The sequence below is a fragment of the Pundamilia nyererei genome, unplaced genomic scaffold (genome assembly GCF_000239375.1).
Source record: "Pundamilia nyererei isolate P.nyererei 1_Seehausen unplaced genomic scaffold, PunNye1.0 scaffold00223, whole genome shotgun sequence".
Classification (NCBI taxonomy): domain Eukaryota; kingdom Metazoa; phylum Chordata; class Actinopteri; order Cichliformes; family Cichlidae; genus Pundamilia; species Pundamilia nyererei.
In genome coordinates this window covers 928,007-950,637 of record NW_005187624.1, presented here as the reverse complement: position 1 = coordinate 950,637, position 22,631 = coordinate 928,007, and the positions used below count along the sequence as shown (strand labels likewise).

Below are 22,631 nucleotides of genomic sequence, written 5' to 3'. Positions count from 1 at the left end.
GCATCATCCTCATCTGAAGCCTCACCTTCTTCATCCTCCTCTGCTTCATATTCTTCCTTTTCTGCATCATCCTCATCTGAAGCCTCACCTTCTTCTTCCTTCTCAACATCCCCGTTCTCCTGAGAATTATCTTCTTCCTCATTATCAGCATTGTCATCTTCCTCCTCTGCTGTCTCCTTCTCATCCTCCTGTTCTTCTTCCACCTTTTCATCAGTCTCTACCTCATCATCATCATCATCTGAGTCTTCATCTTTTTCTTCATTCCCCTCACCAACCTCAGCCGTTTCACTTTCTTCAGCCTCCTTAGCATTTCTATCATGGAGGCTTTCCTCCAGTTCGTTCAAGTCTTGGGCACTTACAATAACAGAGAAAGGGACCTGGGATGAGCACAGCAGCATAAGCAGGAGACCTACCACCCAAAATTTTACAGGTGCCATCTTGGGAGAAATGCAGCTTTGGAATTTGAAGACTGTCTTATTCTTGTTACTCTATTCTTCCACCAAAAACCAAAACAGTTGATGGAAGACAAAAAGCTGCTAAGGCGCAGCAGATTTAGGCAGTGTTCAGGTCTTTTTCCCAGACTCCCGAGAGACGGTTTGAAAAGAAGTGTGCTCACAGAGAGCAGAGTGCCAGGCTTGTGCTGGGAACACAGAGGACACAGTGGAAACACGACTGTGTGTGGCTGGGTATACTTGAGTGACAGAGGCACATGGCGAGGAAGAATGCTCCTGATGCCCTTAACACAGAGCATTAGAGAGGTGAGTGTATGCATTTGGTGGATGGGGGAGGGGGCTACTGAACTGCAGGAGGGGGGCAAAAATAAGATTTTTTTTTTCTTATTAGAAATTACAACAATTAAATAATTTGAAGATAAAGTTATGGTTCTATACACAGCTTTTGTAGTCATAGCTCCCAAACTATTCAGGAAAGAAGCAGAACTTTGATAAATGTACTATGTGTGGGTTTTTTAGATTAATGGTTCGCACATTTTTGGAATATTCTTCTCAGTATCTGCTATTTACTTTAGTGTACACAGCAAAATTAATTTCTTCTTGCCACTGCTGAAGCAAATGAGAATACGTAAGGATCATGCAGACGTGCATGTACATGCAAGGAAATGGAGAGGAAAGCACTTTGAACATATGCTTACTTCCTGAAAATAGCATTTTTTTTAGGCTTCTTGTGTGTTTTTTTTTTTAACTTTGGAGCCAGCAGGAGGAGAACAGTGTTATAAAGTCCACACTCACAGTGGCACAGTCAGCTACAATACTGCAGAGAGCAGCCAGGCTGAAAGCGATGACAGTGCCTCTCAGTGTGAGTTGCTCCTCCTCCGGTTATTGACAGGTGACGCAGCTATTTACAGTGAAGGCTCCTTCAATGGCTTGTTCCACTATGTGACCTTCAATGGAGCCATGGCAGACTGAAACTCAGCACCAGCATGCTTCTTTAACACTATCCATGATACTTATGTGCATAGTAGATCCAACTATTACAATCCCACATTGTGCACAGAATTAAAATGTATTTATTAATGACAAATAATAGGTTCTTTCATCAAGTTTACTAAAATGATCACATTCAAAAGTATTTTTATTATTATTGTTTATTCATTCAAATCTCATTGAGATTTAAATCTGTTTTTAAAGACACACCTGGCAAAGAGCGGAGACGAAGTTTCAGCAAATATACAAAGAAAAAGCCAATGCAGTCCAGTCCAGACAGGTGAACACAAAAAGCAAACATTATTACAAGAGTGGTAATAAAAGCAGTCAAACTGGCCCAAAGAGCTCACACTTCTCACACTTTTTAAAATGGACTTAAACTCCCCCATCATGAGTCTGATAATCAGTTGTGCAGTCTGAACTTCTTATGTAGATTACTGCAGCACAAAGGGGACAGGATATTTTAAAATGTCTATTCACAACTCCATTCTGACCCTGGAGACAAACATTTGTATAATATTGTGAAAGCGTAGACTGGTTGTGGTTTTTACATATACAGACACATGGCTTTTTTCGGGCTTTATTAGATAGGTGCAGTGAAGAGTTATAGGAAAGCAGAGTAAGGGGAAGACATGTGGCAAAGTGCTGCGGGTCAGATTTGATCCCAGGCCAGGTGCTCTCAGCCATATGGCATATGGTCACCTGCTCATCTCAGTGACCTAAACTGGTGCCCTCGACCAGACATTTTTAGATTAAAAAACAATTATATACAGAGATGAGGATATTCAGAAATGAGCACTTAGCAGCAGCATACAGAGAACAGTGATGTACATCATTTTCGCAACTAGTGATAAAACATAAAGCACAATAACAAACAGTATACAGCCTCTTTAGGTGCTGCCCTGGTATGTTAAAAAGGAGCAGATCACAGTAATGCAAAAAGGGAAGGAAAGGGAAAAGAAAATGAAACAAAGTAAGTTTAATGAGACTGAACAACATCTAAGACTGCCTCAAGAAATTCAAGTGTTTGTACTAATCAAGTAGATGAACAATAGATAACTGTGTCATCTGCATAAAACGAGAATTCGAAAGAAACCTAGATTTTACCCTTGGTTTCTTTTCTTACCTACAAGTTATCTACTACGTTATGAAACCAGACAGGCCTGACTGTCTGGAATGTATTTGCTCACTCTGCACTTTGATTTTGTGCCAAGAATTAGACAAGACAAGGAACCTTTTTTGTATAGTGCAGCCACGTGTAACAGGCATACATCATTCACTTCTAAGAATTTCTCTACAAGGACATAATAACTAGATAATGATCTAATAAAAAAATCTCTGAAATTATTTAAATAATCCAAATATCAATACTTTGGTCTCATTTGTCCAAAAGGCATACCACATGAATTGTGGCAGGCTTTTTTTAACCAAACTCTCAGCAACAAATTCCTTTGTTGTCATATTAAAAATAAATGTATTATACTGCATAAAAACTTGATTAAATAGAAAACAATAATGCAGACATAAAAATACGGCCCATATTTGCAGTGTAACGGAGCAAAAAAAAAGTATTAACGTGCTCTCAATATGACCCCTGATAGACAACATCACAGAAAATCCGACTGCAATGTAAAAGATTTAGTAAGCGCTTTTAAAACTAAAGCAGTGAAGATGACATGTTATCTGTTTACTTACTGCAATAAAACCCGAGTGAAAGCAGTGTGACTTTTTCAACATGCAGGCTGTTTTGTAAGCAAAACTGATTTCATAAGTTCTGGGAAGTACCTCGTAACACAGGCAGGGCACGAGGAGGTTTGACTGTACTTCCTTGTGCTAAAGTATCCACAACCCAGTTGAGGACAGTTGAGTATTGCTCCATCTGAGAAGAAAGAGCAGAATATCAGAATATCATAAAAGTCCAGAATAGAATAGTTATTCTTAAATCTAAATGAAAACCAAGTGAGAAAAGGATGACTTATTTTTTATTGATATCAATAATGAATAATGGCAGAGATATATGTGTTCAAGCTTTCTGTTCATTGCATGTCTTGTCTTTGTGTCTATAACAACACACAAAACAGATTGAAATAATCTGTTTCAGTATTTATATCAAATAAATATTATGTAGTCCCATTTGAGCATTAACATAAAGTACTACTTTAATAATTGAAAAGCTCAGAGAGTAAAAATGTTTTTGTGCTTAAAGGTGTTTTGTCTCCTACTGGAGAAAATCATCTTGAATAAGGAAACTGCATCATCAAAGACACACATGAGGGCAGCAAAGCCTAGCTTAGCTTAGTTCAAAGACAGATGAAATAGAGACAGCTTGCCTGGCTCCATCTAGTGACCAAAATCCACCTACCAACTAAAACTAAAACTCACCTTTCATTTCTACAAGACCACAATTTGTCACTTTCTAACACTCTAATTAATGTGCAACCAAAACTATTGGCTGTTTTTTTCTCCAAAATATTAAATATGCATTACTTACCATCACCCACATTATCTCTGACCTCAGCCAGCAAACAACTTTACATAAACCCAACTTAGACTGCCTTTCTGCTTTATAGTAGGTGTTTTCCCCCATGTTCCATCTTTCTGTCATTATACTCTCTAATCTCTATATAAAATACTTTGACTGTGCAGACATGCTCTTTCACAGCATTTCTACATATGTATGAGGAATGAGTCAAAGGGTATTAAATGACAAAGTGAGAGCTTCAGAAAAATGCTTCTGTTTTACCTGAGCCTGTAGTCTGTGTTCAAACTCTTTGCTTTCAGTCAGACGTTTAAGCACATCATCTACCCTATAACAAAAAAATAAACATTCTTCAGAATGATGGAGTCACACAGTAATAAATAATGCTGCTACAGCGGAGCAGGATGCTTTGCTCACTTTGCAGACATCCGTTTGAGCCTTTCTGAGTCGCTGCTTTTCTGGATCTTGTTTCGAGCAGTCAGGAAGTCTTCTTTCTGAATCGTTTCCCATGTTGATAATCTGTTCGCTGCCTTTGCTTCCAAGTCTAACACTGATAGAAAAGACAAAGGTTTGAATTGATTACCTTTCAACTCACTGTTTGTTTACATCGGTGCTAAGCTGAGGTCAGTTTGCAAATAAACAAAGAGCCCATTCTCATTTAGACAGTGCAATTTTTAGTGAGTAACTTAGTGATAACATGGCAGCAACTGATCAAAAAACCCCATAAAAACTCATTTGTGAACAACAACAACTGGAAGATATTTAACAAAGTATCCAATTCCAATTCAACTGTGGCTTTCTCACCTGTTACACTTATTATTTCAATATAATAAAGCAATAGCTTTATTAAATTAATAAATTTATTGTATTATTGTGAACTAAGACTCCTGATCCAATACTGACCAAAGTGGTGGATCTTTACAGAGGGCACTTTGTGGATGATCCTCTTGATAAAGACTTTGATGTGTGAGAGGATAATGAAAGGCGGAGCCAAAGAAGGACGGGAGTGGTACTCAACAATCAGGTTGTAACGCTGGAATTTCCAGTAGGTGTCACTGTCTTCCTGCACTTCAGAGAAAGTGTAGCTGTGTGGATACAAGCAGATCAGAGCCACTGAGTCAAGTCAAACCATTCACAGTTTGTGAATGTAGTCAGAGAAACATAATGACAGACTGGTTCTTTACCTAAACATGGCAATGACTAGGTTGATGAGCAGGATGTTGGTGACCAGGAGATATACGACTAGCAGAATCACTACCAGCCAGTTACTATCCTGATTTCTACACGGCTCTTCACCGCTCTCAATCAAAGTCACATTGTCTGTGCAGTTTAGTACCCGTCCCACTGTCACAAAATAGAGATAAAAGGAGAAAGGTTAAAATAAGGGTTACAATAATAAAAAAAATAACTAAATTTCTAATTGCTGTGATGAATTTTAAAAACCTGCAGTAGAAAAAAGCAGCATTTTAAAACTGATTTCAGTGTAATAACAATTTTCTTATTTTCATGCAAATTGCACAAACACTTGTACCATCCATCTCTTCCTCGATGGAAGAGCCGTATCCAAAGATGTGCAAGTATGGCATGTAGAAAACTCTCAGAAAAATGCGATTTGGATTTGGATCATAGTTGTAGATCAGAGCCTGATTGGCAACTCCGTACGCCAAGACCCACACGCCCAGGAAGAAGAGGAAGAAGAAGACATCCTTCATCTAAACAAGAGGAGGAAATTGTCATGTTGTTGCTCACATTGTATTATTAGACACATATTCCTGGTATAATTCCAACTGATGGTAACTTTCTCACCATATTTCCTACAATGATGAGTTTTGGTCCCAGCTGCTTGTGAATGGCAAAAATGTGAATGAGGCGAAGTGTGAAGACCATGTAGTCCAAACACAGGACATCTCGTCCAAATTCATGTGACCGGTGGAACATCCTGAAACACAAGCACAGCATCACTGAATCAGTGAGGCAGTAGCACCACCTGGTGGCAAAGCTGTAAATTAACCAGTAACATTTGGTTGTTAACTGAGGAAATGTTTTAAATTTAAGTGACTAAAAACTAAGTATTAAAAAAATTATTTGAGACACACTTAAGAAGCCAAACAAGTACCACAAAACGAATACTGTGATTTCTTAAATGTTACAATCATGCAATGACAAACTAAACTGTATGTAGTGTTGTGAAAAGTTTTTGATGAGCAATCTAAGATTAAGATATCATTTTTATATCTTGTCCATACCTGCAAATCAGTCCGACAATGAACAGGCTGATGGCAGTGAGATCACATTTATTCCACACATCCTGAATGTAGAGTCTGAAACTTTGACTCCAGGTCGTCCCCAAAAACAGCGTCTTGAAGAAGATGAAAAAAAATAAACTTAACAGATCGTCAGAAAACAAAAACTACAATAATAAAAACTATCAACATACTTTAGTATGATAATAGCTTTTATATACCTGCCTATACATGCACCTTGAAGCGTATTAATTTTGTTTATTTATTTTTGTGTCCATCTTCAATTTAATGCTTGTGAGACGACAGCATGTTAACCACTGTGTTCCAATGACACACATATTGTCTCTTTCTACTATGTGCAATTAAAAAGAAAAGATTTCAATTAAGTGCATATTGCTGCATTCAGTTGTTCACTTCACATTATATACAGTTAAACATTTTGGCGAACAAAGTTCTAAGTAAGATGTCTCTCTTCACTCACCTGTCGGATCTCCTCACAAACGAGGGTGAATACCCAGAAGTACAACACACACTCAGTGGCAGCTGGACCTGAGGGGGGTGGGGGCTTGAAATCCACCAACAGCACGTAGGCGAAAAGCAAGAGAAACAGGAAGTACATCAGGACGTTGCCCAGAAAAGAAGTGACCGGTGCAAACCAGAACTGACGCCAGCGTGACACTGTGAATGGACTTTGTGGCAGTCGTTGGGGTACGCCTGTATCAAAGATTATAAACACAGATAAGCAGGTGACTAAAAATGACAGCATATGGAGCAAGAATCAGAGGACTCTTTGAACAGGACTCACCTTTAATGGCATCACTCTTTTGACCTTCGGAGTCAACTTCACTGAGATATTAAAAAAAACCATTTTAAAGTAAATTAGTAGACTAATGCAAATAAATAACAAACTGATGTTTTACAGATTAATACTGTAGAGTGCATGTAGAAATATTACTGCTGCTTGATGTCAGAGAAAGAGAAGACAGTGTTCCCATAGTGACTGTCAGTGTCCTGATCCAGCTCATCCTCAAAAAGCATCCTCTCTTCCTCTTGCTGATCGTATTGATTCCTGCGGGAAAAAAGTGGCAAATGTTTAAAAAAGATATTAAAAAATAATTTACAAACCTTAAATTAAAAATTTTACCTGAAAGAGATGAGGTTGGTGTAGCAGAGGATGGGGCAGAAGAACACGAGCAGAAGCTTCCAGACCTCTGTGTTCCTCTTCATATCACCCCACCAGATCTGGGACAACAGAGACTGGAAGAAGACAGAAAAGCAGTCCTTATCCATCAACAGCAGCTCACCGGCTCAACATGAAATGTTGTGTTATTTTACAAATATCATGCTATATTTCCTTTGTAAAATTCATCTGATTCATCTTTGAAATCATGACAACAACATGAATTAAAGATATGACACACCTGTACACCATCATTACTGAAGAAACGCCGAGCATCAGAGCTCACACCCATCTGAAGACAGGTGCTGTGACCCCAGACAGGAGACTTTCTAATCAGCAGGCTGAAAGAGCGGTTTTCATCACTGCGATAGCAAGAGCTGAAAATATCTGAGGTAAAGTAGACATAAGACACATGACAAAGAGTTAGATAGGTTTGTTATTATTGCGTTACATAAGCTGTTAAAAGGAAAATTCAAAGGGCTCTTTGTGAAATGGTTTTGAAATATCTAATTATTATAACATCAACAGTAGCAGACAATTGTAGTTATTGTCTCACCATGAGCCAGGTTCTCAAACTTCTGGGCCAGTTCTTTCATGGAGAGTTTGGTTTCAGTCTCATCCTCCCGTTTGGACAGTTCTCTGAGTATCTTACAGCCACCAAGAGCACTCAGGACTGCCTCACCTGCCTGGAAAGCAAGCAATTATATATTTTCTGATTGTTTTTCTTAGAGGAACACTTTGAAAACTCATTAGATTTCAATAGGGAAAAACTCATATCTGTATTGATTTGGACTGAGTAATGTGTTAGGAATGAAAGGACGCTAAAATGTTTGATGGAAATTAAAATTATTAACTGAATTTAAAGAAAATGTGTCCAGGGAGACAGGATCCTAGGTTAGCATGGGGACCACTCAGTGGTATCAATTCCTTCATCCTCCAGTAACTGCCAGTTTATAATCACCATATTATCCACTGCACCAGCATAACATCTGATAATGAGTCCAAGGATATCATCCCAATACCTAAAGGTAGTAGGGCTGTCACGATTAGTCAACTAGTCATGATTACGGCGACTATCAAAATCATTGACGACTTATTACTGTAAATAGTCGATGCATCGTTTGAAGCTTTGCAAGATCCTGAAAGACGCAGGAATAAGTAGGATTCAAGAGTGTAAGCTGCCGTTACACCCCAAAGAAGAAGAAGAAGCAGTCCCCAAGATCGTAGCTGTGTCCAAATTCAGGGTCCGCATCCTTCGGAGGCCGCATTTGTAGGCCGATTACGTTACAGCATCGCGATGAAGGCTGTCCAAATTCAAAGATGCTTCCAAATGCGGCCGAAAAATGCGTCCTTCATTTCCCCAGATTTGAAAGTGTCACTACCCGATCTGTAGCGGAAGGGAATCCACCGTTATCGGACTCATCTCGGACGGGGATGAGTCTGCCTACAGGAGGGAGGTTGAACGTCTGGTGTCCTGGTGCAGCCACAACAACCTGGTGCTGAATGCCCAGAAGACAGTGGATATTATTGTGGACTTCAGGAAGCACACAGCTCCACTCCCCCCCATCATCCTGACTGACACCCCCATCACCTCTGTGGGCTCGTTCCGCTTCCTGGGTACCACCATCACCCAGGACCTGAAGTGGGAGCCCACCATCACTTCCGTCATTAAAAAAGCCCAGCAGAGGATGTACTTCCTGAGGCAGCTGAAGAAATTCAACCTGCCAACACGGACGATGATGCAGTTCTACACTGCAATCATCGAGTCCATCCTCACCTCCTCCATCACTGTGTGGTACGCTGGAGCCACTATCAGGGACAAACAGAGACTGCAGCGTGTTGTGCGCTCTGCTGAGAAGGTGATTGGCTGCAGACTCCCATCTCTGCAGGACCTGTACACCTCCAGGACACTGCGGCGTGCAGCTCGGATCTCAGCTGACCCTTCTCACCCTGGACACAGTCTGTTTGACCTGCTCCCCTCAGGCAGGAGGCTCCGGTCCATTCGCACCAGAACCTCTCGCCATAAGAACAGTTTCTTCCCCTCTGCTGTCGGACACATGAACAATAACCATATGACTGTTCCCACCACTAACACATGACCCTACGCTGTGTTCACTGCATCATTCCATGTTTGGCACTGATCACCACCTGCACTCATGTATATATCATGTATATATCTATCCACTTAGCACTTTTAATTCTTATTCTTATTTTTATATTTTTATGACAGTATGTTTGCACTGAAGCACCGCAGCAATTTCCTAATGTTGTAAACCTGCTCAACATCTGGCAATAAACCCTTTCTGATTTCTGATTTCTGATTTCTGATTTCTGAATCAGGTCAGGTGTATCCTTCATGGCCCAGCATATCCCAGAATTCATAGCGCGGCCCAGTTTCCAACAATGGCGACAGCTACTTAGTTTAAATATTACTCTAATTATTCTTTCTGGATCACAAAATAAACTTTTAAGATATTTTCAGTTTATTAAGACAACACATATTTGCAAAAGCGCTCTGACGTTTTCGGAGACATCTGTTACCCACCAGCTTGATAGCTAGCCGGGGTTCAAGGCTCACTAGAGCCGGTGAGAACAGCGAACTCTTGGCAAATCATTTTCAGACCCCCGCGATCTTTGGCTACTCAGGTTAAACATGATATATAAGTCACTTAGATAATTTAAAAATGTTATTGTTTGGCTTTTTTCAGTGTTTTATTTGTTCCTGAGTAAATCGGTTTGGCTGAGATTAGTTAAGTTATAGTTTTCACACAGCTGAATAAACATCAAACAGAGAACTGATTAAACAGAAGTATGGGATGGTCGCAAATTTACTCCAATGTCCTGTTATATTTTAGGGAGCAAAGAGCAGACGGCTGAGTTTATTAAACGCCACCAAGAGAATCTGCAAATGTCATTAAAATTTAATAAACTATCAACTTGTTTTTGTTTTTAGTCAGCACATACCTTAAAAACTTCAAGCTGTAAGCTAATGATAGTTATATAAGAGCAGATGCATGCTGGTGCACTAAGCTGTACATTTCACGTCCAATGGATGATGATCTGATTAGTCGACTAATCGCAAAAATAATCGGTGACTAGTCGACTATCAAAATAATCATTTGTGGCAGTCCTAAAAGGTAGTAAGTGCAGTAAGTGCTGAATATATCAACTATCGACGATGGCTCAGATCGTTTTTACAAGGGCGATTTATTTATTTACTTGCCCATGAGTAAGTTTGCTAATAATGATGGAGCTAATGGAAGCAGTCAACAGAAAAATATAATAATAATAGCGCTGTTTTAAAAGCCCCCTCTTTCATCTGCGAGCAAATGCACCTTCGTTAGTGTGCGCCCCAATTCAGAGATTCATTTACTCAAACACATAACCGAAAGAAAGGCAGTAGCCTATGTTCAGAAAAAGAAAAAAAAACCATATGCAAGTTAGTTGTATTTGAGTCCTTTGCTCACACTATGTCTGCACAAGCGGCACATCGCTTTGGTTACATCATTAGGTTTACTTCTTTCTTCCGGTGTCAAGCCAAAGAAATCCCAAATTGGCGACTTTATATTTTTTTTAGCAATTAGTTCGCCCATGTTTGGACTTTTTCTGTGTTGTAAGCACGCAAATCAGTCCATGCATGATTACATTGCTCCGCCCATCAAAAAGTCTGTGCATGCGCGAATATAATTCACACTGTCGATTATTTGATTGACAATTGTAGGTTGGAAATTTTTTACATAACGCCCAACCCTACTGCCTAGCCTGTAGAGGTTTGTGCATCCCTCCATAAATATGACTCCTTAGATGCTCTCATCTGTGAAAAGCAGGGCACCAGTGGTATTCTATGGCAAAAGCCAAGTTGCCAACCAAGAGTGCAGGGGCCACTGGAGTATGTTGGAGCCACCCTCATGAAGTTTGTGGTCAGCTGGAGGTCATTTAGGGCCCCAAAACAGCCTCAAAGCATAATGTTTCCTCCTCTCTGCTCAACTGTGGTTATTAGTGGTGCAACGGATCAAAAATCTCACGGTTCTGATCGGATCACGGTTTTAAGTCACGGATCGGATCAATTTTTGGATCAGCAAAAATAGAAAAAAAAAGACAAAAATTTGACTCGCCATTTACTTACTCAAGTACTTTTTGTCTATTAAAAAACGTTCAACAGAAGACTCATTCCACACACTTATATAAAAACAAATTAAGGTGCAATATGGACATTGTGGACCATGCTGGGCATCCTCTCCATCCTCTGCACACGGACATAAACAACCAGAGGAGTCTGTTCAGTGAGAGGGTACTTCTCCCAAAGTCAAGGACCAGCAGACTTAAAAAGTCCTTTGTCCCACACACCATTAAACTGTTTAACTCCTCGCTGGAGGGGAGAGAGAGGGGAAACGGGGACAAAGGAGGGGGGAACAAGTAAGCTGTAGTGTCTTTTCACTGTGCAATAGTTTTTGTTAATATCCAACGGTGTAATAGACTCACAATACTTGAAATGTGCCACACCCTTGTATTCTTATTCCTATTTATTCTATTTATCCATTTTGTATACTCTGTATTTATATATTTGTATATATGGTATATTTCTGCTCACATTCTGCAACTTCTGTCGGTGCTGTGCTACTGGAAACTGAATTTCCTGAAGGAACCCACCCGAGGGATAAATAAAGGTTCATCTAATCTAATGCCAAGGACAGATTACAGTCATTTTGTTTCTTTCTTTTTAAAAAAAAATAATAATGGCACCAACAGCTGTTACTATCCAGTCTTTAAGTCTGACATCATTAGCCGTGCCTGGTCCCAAACTCTGTTGCAGGTCCCTAAGTCCAACGATCACTGCGGCATCACTGAGAGTTAAAAACTGTCTAAATCCTTTCATCTTTAATAGGATGATCAGTGTTGCTGCTTTACCAGGTGTAACAATTAAGTTAGAGTTAGAAGTTAGCTCGCTAGTTTCCATCTAAATATAATATACCAGGTTCTGACTGAGGGATTTCTGAAACAAATTAAGACGTACAGCTCTGTTATCATTTCCGACATAAATGAAGACAGGAAAGTAAACACCAGTGACATTTGTAGGGTTACTGAAGTTTGGCTAGCTATATATAATGATGTGCTACGCGAACGCTAGCGACACAGCTATGTTAGTATAATATAAACAGTGAAGTTGGAGAATGAACGCTAACTTTGTTCCACTCAATAAAAGTTAACGTTAGGGTTCCCGAAGGTTCGGGACAAACTTTATTTTATTACTGCTAATAATTTTAAAGCTCAGTTTTTAAAACCTTAAGATGTAATTACAGCCCAGCCCATGCAGCAGTATATTGATAACTAACTTGTGGATGGATTAGCTCAGTTGTTCTCCTGCCTGAAGTTTGGTCCATTTACAGCATCCTGCCATGTGATTGCATTTGTCCCTAGCCATCGTGAACCCTCACGTTAACTTTTATCGAGTGGAAAAAAGTTCTTCCTCCAGCTTCGCTGGGTTTATGTTATGCTAACATAGCTGTGTCTAAGTCAGAACATGGTACAGTATATCATGTTTAGGTGGAAACTAGCGAGCTAACCTCCTGCTAATTGCTAACTCTGTTAAATTGAATAATTTCTGCTTTCATGGATGTCTGAATGTTAAACTTAACTGTTAAAGCAGCAACACTGATCATTCTATTAAACATGAAAGAATTTAGACAGTTTTTAACTCTCAGTGATGCTGCAGTGTTCGTTTGACTTTGGGACCTGAAGCGGAGTTTGAACCCAGATTATTCCACGAGGCTCCAGACTACGGTAGCCGTAATGTTCCGACAATCCATTAAGCGGTGCAGCTTCGTAGCACCAAAGTCACACTAAAACATTTTTGACAGATTTTTGAGCACCGTGTGCCACATAAAATTGGTTCAAGGTCAGTAAGAACAACCAGAATTCATACATAAGGCGCAGTGGATTACAGGGCACACTATCGATTTTTGAGAAAATTAAGGGATTGTAAGTGCGCCTTTTAGCCCAAAAATGCGGCACCCTAAAAAGTAAAGACTGTTAATTTTTTTGGGAAGTGAGCAAATTTACAACTTCAGCAGGGGGCTCAAAAATTATCTCCCCCCCCCAAGTAAAATACTTCTTGAAGTTTGTCTCAGAGCCTATACCATCTCCCAGAAGAAAAGGGCCATCTCACTGCGGTTCTGCAGTACAGCCCAGAGGAAGAGTGAAGCCCAGGGATGGGGGCAACGCTGCTGGTGATATTTGGAACCTCCATGCAGAACCTTAGTGGCACGCTGGGATGAATAAAAAAAAGAATAAAAATACCTATTATTAGGTCAAATGTAAAAGAGAGATACTGTCACTACAAGTACACTGCCTGCTTATTCTAAAAAGTTCAGAATACCTTCATGGCTGTCCTTTTGAATGAAGATGACTGTAAGCCTAAAGCTTTATAGTAGAAAGGCTGGCAGGCATCACCCATTAAGTGTTTCAGGACCCCTGACACCTGAGGAAACAGGTGGATGGAACAGTAAGCACAAGGATATGTTTTTGGAATTGTTTCACATTCTTTCTGGATCTGCTTGAGCATAACCTCGTATTAGATTAGAAAACTCACCTCAAACAGGGTAAACTCCCTCCTTGGTCTGCTCTGATTGTTATCTGCTGCCACTTTTGAGGATGAATTCTGTTGTTCTGATGGTGAGTGACGCTCCGCCATTGCCAGCCGCTCTGCTAGGCAGCGCTGTAGCAGCTGATATAGTAAGCTCCCATCTGGCACAGAGCAATAGAGGCTTTCCAGCTTTCCATAGGTTAAGTAGTCCACAATGTTCAAACCATTTTCAGTGAAAAGCCGAACAAACTGGGGCTTGTCATTGATCAGCGCATCTGTCATTGAGTCTTCCAAATCTTCGTACTGTTGGAGGAAGGAGATCATGTTTTAAGGCAGGTCAATATTTATAATGCCAAATAATCACATTTAAACTGACTTATCTGTCAAACTTGATATTACACATCTGTTCCCCTCCTCACCTTCCACTGGATGTCGCCATTGAAGAGTTCACTCTTGGCAATGTCAACCCTATTCCACGTTACTGCTAACTTCAGCTCATCACTATAAGGGTTTGCCTCAACTAATGCGCGCTGCTTACTTGCTAAAAAAGACAAATACAAAAAAATTTAATTAAGGATAAAAAGGGGTTGCAGCTGTTATGATGTATAATTATGGTCTACTTATACATACCTCCCACAAGTGTTTTAAGCAGGACAGTGTCAAAGTCATTTGGACTCTCATGCTCTCCGTGGTACACCGTAATCAAACCTCTATTCTGGTAAATTCTAAAAGCCTGGAAAAGGAAACAGGAATGTTGGAAAACAGTTGCAAGATGACAGGGACAAGATGTAGGAGATGAAGTACATTCCACAGATGTTATAGCACCTGCTTGAAAGCATCTCTCATGTCAGTCAGTTTTATGCACTGTCTGTAACTTTTCTGGCTAATGATTTCAAAGCAGAGCAGAGCAAAACAAACAAACAAACAAAAAAATCTAACCATAAATAACTAACACACATGCCAAAATGGGTTACCTCCAGAGTTCAGCATCTGGAGAGTGAAATGGTAGAGATTTCTTCATGTGTGATAATGCTGCCTGCCCATTGCAACTTTTGACCAGACTTTAGGACTAGGATTTATTATACTTTTTATGCTATTTTGGCAAGCTGTGAGCTTGTGGAGATTTTGCTTCTTCAGTTGGCAAACAGTTCTGGATTTTTTAAATACAGGTTTTGATATTTATTCTATTTTTGTATTCCTCCCTGGTCATACTGGGGTATGATTTTATTGTTTTTATTCATGTTTGATTGAAAGCAAACAATTTTTAGAACTTTTATAAAAACAAGCTTTTCTTGATGCTCTAAACCCATTCAGAAGAGTCTTTTTGCTCCACTTTGACCACAGTTCCTTTATTTTCACCTATGATGTCACTTTTTTGATTCACATTCAACAATAATAGATTTATCTATTTTCAGCACAACTATACTTACACTATTGCAATTTAGATTAAGGTTATACAATTATTGACATCATTATATAGGAGCTGCTTGGTAAGTGGCTCAGTTCTGTTATTGGATCAGGAAACAGAGCTGCAAAATGCAAAACTGCCTGTTTCTACTTAATAACATATAAATAACCTATTAAAACTAACTTCCAGACATGTGGTCATTACCTAGCAATATATCTGGTAGTTTCTGGATAATAAGCAGAAAACAGAGCTGCAAAATGCAAAGCTGTCTGTTTTTATTTAATAACACATTAATAACATAATGTGTGTGTGTAAAGAAGTGTAATAATTACCTGTCAATATTGCTGGTAGCTGCCTGTTTCTATTTAATAACATATTAATAGCAGGATTCATATGTCTTTTTTTCCAGGGTCAAATTCAAAGTCTTTTTAAGCACTTTCAAAGTCCATTTTCAAGTTTTTCCAGCATATTACCAAAAACATGTTTCACTTCGCATCACCTCAGTAAGACCATGTGAAAATAAAAAGAAATCACCCTGGGTTGACTTAAACACCTTTATTCCTCCTTTGTTAAAACAGGTTGACTAATATGAATGCAGTGTATAAACTCAAAACACACATTTCACTTAAAAATTAAGATGTGCAAATGTAAACAAATCAACTTGTTAGAGATATTCACCTACTGTTGAAAAAAACAAAACAAGAACACCACAAAAATAATACACAGCAAGCCCAAATTATTAACTCTTCTTATCAGATATTGATGCTTCTTTCTTATGTGAAACATTTATATACAAAAACACATACATGTGTCTCATGTCTCAGTGGCTGATAGTCATCTTCAGGCCTCAGCGTGAGCTTGAAGCCATTTACAATGTTTATGGTGTTTATTGTGTAGGTGCTCACAATAAACAGATTTTGAATGAAAGCCGGGGAACTTCGGTAGCACAAAAAATGTGTCTATTCTTTGTGCCCAAATGGATAATATTACCATTATTTCCCCCTAGGTGTTGCCAAAGGCACCGAGTTAATACCTGAAAAAGCTGCACCAATACACAGAGATATAAACACCATAAATCACCATGTCATAACTAAATGCTATATTAGCGCTGCAGTATTGCATCACACTCAGTGCATTTCAATCATTTCACCAGCGAGTTTGATAGCTAGCAAAATAATAAAAATAATTTTAAAAATTAACATGTGTAACGTACATGTAGTCGAAAATTGCTTACAAGGACTCGGCTATCATGTGACTCGAGAATGCAAACTCAACCATTGTCGTTTTCCATCAAATATTCGTTAAAACGACAACCTCCAGGCATGTTAATTTTACTCATTCTATTTCTCTATCTGATAAGAAAACTATTCAGGTACAGCAAAATACAGTTACACTTTCAAGCAATTTTAAGCACCACATCTGAAATTCAAGCACTTTCAAACCCTGAAAAGACAATATTAAAATTCAAGCATTGTAAAGCTTTCAAGCACCCGAATGAACCCTGTAATAGCCAGTTAATAACCTTTTAAAACAACCTTAAGAATAGTAATGACTACCAGGAAATACCTGTGGCAGTTTCTATGTAATAAGCGGCATTTTAATACCATGGTCATATGAATACATTAGATTTGCAGAAGAGTTTAGAAGACCCTCTTTCACGGCACAGTTATTTATTATGTTCATTATGCTTTCATGTAAATTTCAGGGAACTATTACTCAACTGTAACCACAGTTGCTACCATGATATTACTTGGATATTAAGTGGTTATTACTTATAATATATGTAATAGTTATTAACGAGGTGTAATAAAAGGGGCTACCGAAAATCTTTCCTCCAACTCTTGCAAAGTAAAAGCCTCAGCACTCACCTGTTCCACTAGTTTGTCGGTTTGTACTTCCGAAGGAAAATGCTTCTTAAACCGTTCTGCCACTCTGTCTTTAAGATCCACGCTGGGACCCGCCTCACTGTTGCCTTCACCAGAGGACGGCACAGCTGGAGCTGAAGACAGGTTCTCCAAGATATCACTCAGGAAATCAGCCAAGCCTCCTGAGCCAGCCAGAACCAGCCAGGGGATGGAGTTTTTCAGAGAGAGATCCATTCTCTGACAGGCGTTACAAAAACCACGAACGAAATATTTACACAATTTGAATATCAAGTCACAACATGTTTTGTGATTATCAGTCAACATATAAAGCAGAGACTGTACCTTTAGCATGTCTGCATCCCCTGATATCAGCATACAAACAACAGGGATGTCAATGCTGCCACTTCCTTTAAAAAGATACAACAATTTTTAACATGTTCCAATCTTGGTAAAATGTTTTTACTAACTTAATGAGAGTGGCACAGCAACTAACAAAGATACAGATGGCGCACCCTGTGATTTTTTTTTTTGCTTGATTAAACATTGGCAACACAGTGGTTAGCAATGTTGCGTTAAAGTAAGAAGGTCCTGTGTTTGAATCCACCATCTGACTAGGACCTTCTTATGTGGCATTTGTATGTTTGCATGGGTTCTCTCTAGGTGCTCCAGTTTCCTTTCACAGTCCAAAGACATGCAGTTAGTGGGGTTAGGACTAACTGGTGATTCGAAATTGCCCAAAAGTGTGAATGTGAGTCCAAATTGAGTCCACGTAGACACGCACACACTTGGCACTTTTCACACGCAGTTTTCAAATTGTTCTCTTTGTGCTAGCCCTGCCCTTGTGACAGACTGGTGACCTGTACAGGGTGTACCTGTTACGCCCTGTACAGTAACTAGGATAGGCTCATAAATGGTCAACCACTGTCAAAATAAGTATTATAATTCTTAAAATAATATTTTATTTTATAGTGCCATCTCTCACCTAATATGCCTGTGCGCTGGTGGGAAATGTATTCCTCCAGTCTGGCTCTGAAACTCATCTCTCCTCCTCTGCGGCCCACACTCCCATCATCCACCAGCAGGAAGGCCTGGTAGTTGTTGTCCAGTGAGCAGGAGTCCTGTGATATGTTTTGGACATAGTACCTTGCAGGAAAGCTTCCCTGCAAAGGAAGGAAACCAGTTATTCCAGTGTTTCTTCCTGGCCTTGATCAGTTTCCACGGTGTCTTAAAGGCCTGAAACTTGCACATCCTTTTGGTGTGTTTTTATTGGAGATGCAAAGTTTGGTCCCAAGAGTATCCAGATGAATCACAATTAGCATACATTTACCTGACCTTGAGCACTCAAAGATTAGGTCTACATAGTCTTATTAATTTGAAATTAGTGCCCATGAAATACAAGCATTATATGATTATGGACAGCTAATATTAAAACATTCAAAAAGATAAATATAATCAAATCTTTAAGCAAGATTTACAGTAAAAGATTGTATAGTAAAAGTTAACAAGATGTTCTTAATGCTTTGAGAAATGTGTAAACTGTACTACCTGAGGGTTGACCAGCTGCTCTCGTTTTTCCACTACGCCCCACGGAGCAATCCCCAACGCTACCACCTTATTGAGAGAGACTGAAGATGCCGCAGCTGCATGATCTCTCACTGCCTGTCCAACACACCGACCAAGCCTTTCGCGCAGACCTGTAGTTAATATCCATGCACCTGGGTGGAACAGATTAAAAATCGGTGTGAGAAAGCATTAGTCACTGCTTGGATTTGGGGTCAAAGATATAATAAAGAGAAGTTATTCTGATAGTGGTAAGTCCTTTCATCATTTCCTCCTTCAGCTGGTTCCTCTAGTTTAAGTAACAAATGGGGGACAGAATGAAAAGCACTGGCTAGGTCCAGGAAGAAGACATGGAGGTCTTTTCCTTCCCTTTTAGCAGACTGGGTTTGATGCTATACGATCAGACCTGGTCTATGTGTGTTCTAATCATCCCCCAGACCCTGGTATACCGGCCTTCTGCACTGACATGTCAGTCAGACTGTTGAGAATGTTTGAGGCATCTTTTCCCTTGGATATCATCACACCCCCTACACATTGCAATGTTTTTGGGAGGATTCACTTTGTCCAGACCAGTTTCATTTGTTTTCAGAGAAATTTTTTTACATAGCAACCATGGACGTCCATTGGAGGTGACCGATGTTTTCTTTTTTCTTGGCCGCTTTGTCCTAAACTTTGTGCTCGATAAGAGTAGATCAGATCAGATCACCCTATCTAGTTTCTTCTCCACTGTTATTCTGAGTTTTCCCACAATTTTGGTCAGGTCTGCGCTGACTGATGCCCATTCTTTCTTATTACAGGATTTTGGCCACTCCACTTGGTGTTGGTAATCTTGGATGCTCTTTTCCGAAGTTAAATTCTGCTGCTGAGTTTCATTTGTATTATTTGACCATGTCAGGTAAAGATCAGGACCTGGCCTTGTTTATTTCAAAAACTTCAACCACCTTTTACGTATTTTGAGGCTTGATGTTGATATATCCTTATTCCGTAAACATAAGCATGTTTGAACTACAGCTGAAGTTGTTAGCATAGCGACTGACCTTCTGAGACTACATTTTTTCACGCTCAAACCACCATGAGTATGTTCAAGAAAGACCTGGCAGCATCATTTGTTAGATAGATATGTCTACTGTTTTGAGAGAGGGACTGACAGCGTTAATTTTTATTAAACCTGCCACTGTGCTAGTATAAATGGCCCTGCATCTGAAGTCTCTGGTTGTGTTGTTCTGAACTCTATTGTAAATGTTTAAAACATAGAGCAACAAGAGGCAAAATAAAAACATGAACCATCATTCAAAAAAAAAAAAAAACAAGCTCATAATTCTCCTTCATTGGCTTCCTATTAAATCCAGTTGTTGTGATTTGGCACCATCTAAATGAAATTGAACCGAATAGTTGGTACTTCAATATATGACTATATCAAGACAGCCTATATAGTTTTATAGTCTTAAAAATAAAGGAAGTCCACTTAAGACTTTTTTTTTTTTTTTTAAATGTCATTGAGAAAATTATGACAGCTTCTGCTAAGCAAACAGCACACACATATTCTAGACACACGGTGAACATCACACATGAGTTTGTCAGGAAGACTGTCATAGCAGCATTTGATGTGATGATTTTCATCTATCCTTGCCTAAAGTTTTTACCTGTTCTTTGTGACGCTTTCACCAGTCCCTGTCTGAGGATCTCCCGTACCCAGGTCTTTATCTGTGTCCTGCTATTTCCACCCACAACAGAAACAACCAGGTTGGGTGGAGGAAGAGCCCAATGGGTTGTCAATATGTTGTACACAAAAAAAGGCTCAGTGCTCCATGACAGACGCAGAAACTAAGTTTAGAGATTTGACAGATTAAGAAGAACAAGCACATGTCAGCAATGCACAGGATTTAAGAAGTAATGAAAGTAATAAAAGTAATGAACAAAGGATGCTCAAATAAATATGACATCTGATCAGTACAGATTTTGTTTGCTCATTTGCACACCACAACTCAGGGTTTGTCTGGATATTTATTTCAATCACCTTTACAGGCATTGCTTTTTAGAACATGCAAACATATTCAAATACTTTAAGGCTCTAGAGCAGGGGTGGCCAACTCCAGGCATCGAGAGCCGGTGACCTGCAGGTTTTAGATGTGACCTTGATCCAACATAGCTGATTTAAATTACTAAATTATCTCCTCAACACTTCTTGAGGTTCTTCAGAGGCCTGCTAATGATCTAATCATTTGATTCAGGTGTGTTGACCCAGGGTGCTATCTAAAACAGGACACCGGCTCTCGAGGCCTGGAGTTGCCCACTCCTGCTCTAGAGATATAGAATTGTGCAAAAAAAAGAAAAAGAAAAAGAAATCCACCCACATGGCTGTGCCTCTTGCTGGCCCCTGCAAATTGCACCTCTCCAAATGCATCAGTTGGTTGTTCAGAGGAGTGCTGCACGCTTTCCCAGTGGTTCACAATTGCAGTGCTGAAATAGTCTCCAAGAGCCACAGAGGCATGGTCATTTCTCGCAGCCCCACACTGACACAATGCACCATTACTGAGAGATGTGGAGGGATAAAAACATCACTGTGAGAGCTGACTCAAAATACAGACATGTCACTATCAAAAGACAGAGGTCACAGTACCTGACAGAATCTTCTACAAAGGTGCTGCACACTCTTTTTTTGATGGTTTTGGGGATCCAACTCTGAAAGCAGTTTTTTTTAACAGTGATCAATAATGGTCAGGGAATTAGGGATCATTGACCCTTGATGCTCACTCATCAATAAAAACAAATATCTATCTGCATCTATATCTATCTGTGTTATGACAGAGATTAAGAAAAACTGTAAAGCTGGGTATAACTCCCACCAGTTGCACGCTTGCACAGATGTTGCATGACAGGTTTTTCCAAGAAGTTTGGCAGTGGGTCACTGCCGATACTTGGAACTTCAAGCGGAGAAACTTCCATGTATAGTTTTAACTTCAACTCAATAAAAAAGAAAAAACAACCTTAACTCTTTAACCCATGTATCATACAGGGCACCTGGAATTATTTGGTAATTTTGTCTGTAAAATGGTCACAAATCATACTATAAGTGAATGTTTTTCGGTTCAGAATAACCTCAGCTTTCAATATATATTATAATATAATATAAACAGAAATATATATATACATATATATAATAAAATGATCAGTGTAGTTGCTGTACCAGGTGTAACAATTAGGTCTAACATCCAGGCATCCTTGATAACAGAATTTATGAAATTTAACGGAGTTCAAAGTTAGCTCGCTAGTTTCCATCTAAAGATGATATACCACGTTCTGACTGAGGGATTTCTAAAAAATTAAAACGCACAGCTCTGCTATAGCTTTTGACATAAATAAAGACAGAAAACTAAACAGTAGCGCCGTTTGTAGAGTTATTGAAGTTGGGCTACCGATGCACGCTTTTTTCCCCAAGTACCATCTCTTAACGTCTGGGTGCAATCGGTCGCGATACAGCCCTTTGTCTTTTGCGCTGATTTTAAGCATGGTTCTGACAGTCCTGCTTCCAACACAATTTGTTTTGATTTGTGGCCTTCTGTCATGGCGTCGCGATCCCACAATGCACTGCAGCGTGACGTCAACTCCAAAGCCCTAAATAATAATGTGCTTGTCAAAAAAGTTCAACCATTGGCTGCAAAGGGACTTGTCTTTGAAAGGTAGAGTGTTAATTACTAAAGCTGAAGGGATATCCCGATTAACATATGCTGCTCTCTCCTTAAATCTGGATAAGAAAATTAGTAAAGATATTGACCATATGCTCTTTAATTTTATATGGAAAAACCGTACGCATTATATTAGAAAAACTGTTGTGATGAATAAGTACGAATCAGGTGGGCTTAACGTCTTA

At 39.4% G+C, this 22,631-nt stretch overlaps 1 protein-coding gene across 1 annotated transcript in view; it reads right to left on the bottom strand.

The window, feature by feature from the left end:
- LOC102205487 (transient receptor potential cation channel subfamily M member 4-like) overlaps positions 1-22,631 on the bottom strand; it is a 34,122-nt gene that overhangs the window by 3,195 nt on the left and 8,296 nt on the right. The window contains exons 2-27 of the mRNA XM_005748518.1: positions 21,381-21,442; positions 21,115-21,292; positions 20,404-20,584; positions 18,746-18,915; positions 18,183-18,360; positions 17,543-17,607; positions 17,204-17,437; positions 14,558-14,660; positions 14,347-14,468; positions 13,934-14,230; positions 13,721-13,822; positions 13,482-13,610; positions 7,901-8,030; positions 7,586-7,731; positions 7,309-7,421; positions 7,120-7,233; positions 6,970-7,010; positions 6,646-6,878; positions 6,168-6,280; positions 5,728-5,860; positions 5,453-5,633; positions 5,106-5,265; positions 4,825-5,006; positions 4,339-4,471; positions 4,186-4,249; positions 3,228-3,321 (exon numbers count right to left, since the gene is read on the bottom strand). Of these exons, the coding sequence (XP_005748575.1) occupies positions 3,228-3,321; positions 4,186-4,249; positions 4,339-4,471; positions 4,825-5,006; positions 5,106-5,265; positions 5,453-5,633; positions 5,728-5,860; positions 6,168-6,280; positions 6,646-6,878; positions 6,970-7,010; positions 7,120-7,233; positions 7,309-7,421; positions 7,586-7,731; positions 7,901-8,030; positions 13,482-13,610; positions 13,721-13,822; positions 13,934-14,230; positions 14,347-14,468; positions 14,558-14,660; positions 17,204-17,437; positions 17,543-17,607; positions 18,183-18,360; positions 18,746-18,915; positions 20,404-20,584; positions 21,115-21,292; positions 21,381-21,442 (3,658 nt within the window). The remainder of the gene's footprint in view (positions 1-3,227; positions 3,322-4,185; positions 4,250-4,338; positions 4,472-4,824; positions 5,007-5,105; positions 5,266-5,452; positions 5,634-5,727; positions 5,861-6,167; positions 6,281-6,645; positions 6,879-6,969; positions 7,011-7,119; positions 7,234-7,308; positions 7,422-7,585; positions 7,732-7,900; positions 8,031-13,481; positions 13,611-13,720; positions 13,823-13,933; positions 14,231-14,346; positions 14,469-14,557; positions 14,661-17,203; positions 17,438-17,542; positions 17,608-18,182; positions 18,361-18,745; positions 18,916-20,403; positions 20,585-21,114; positions 21,293-21,380; positions 21,443-22,631) is intronic.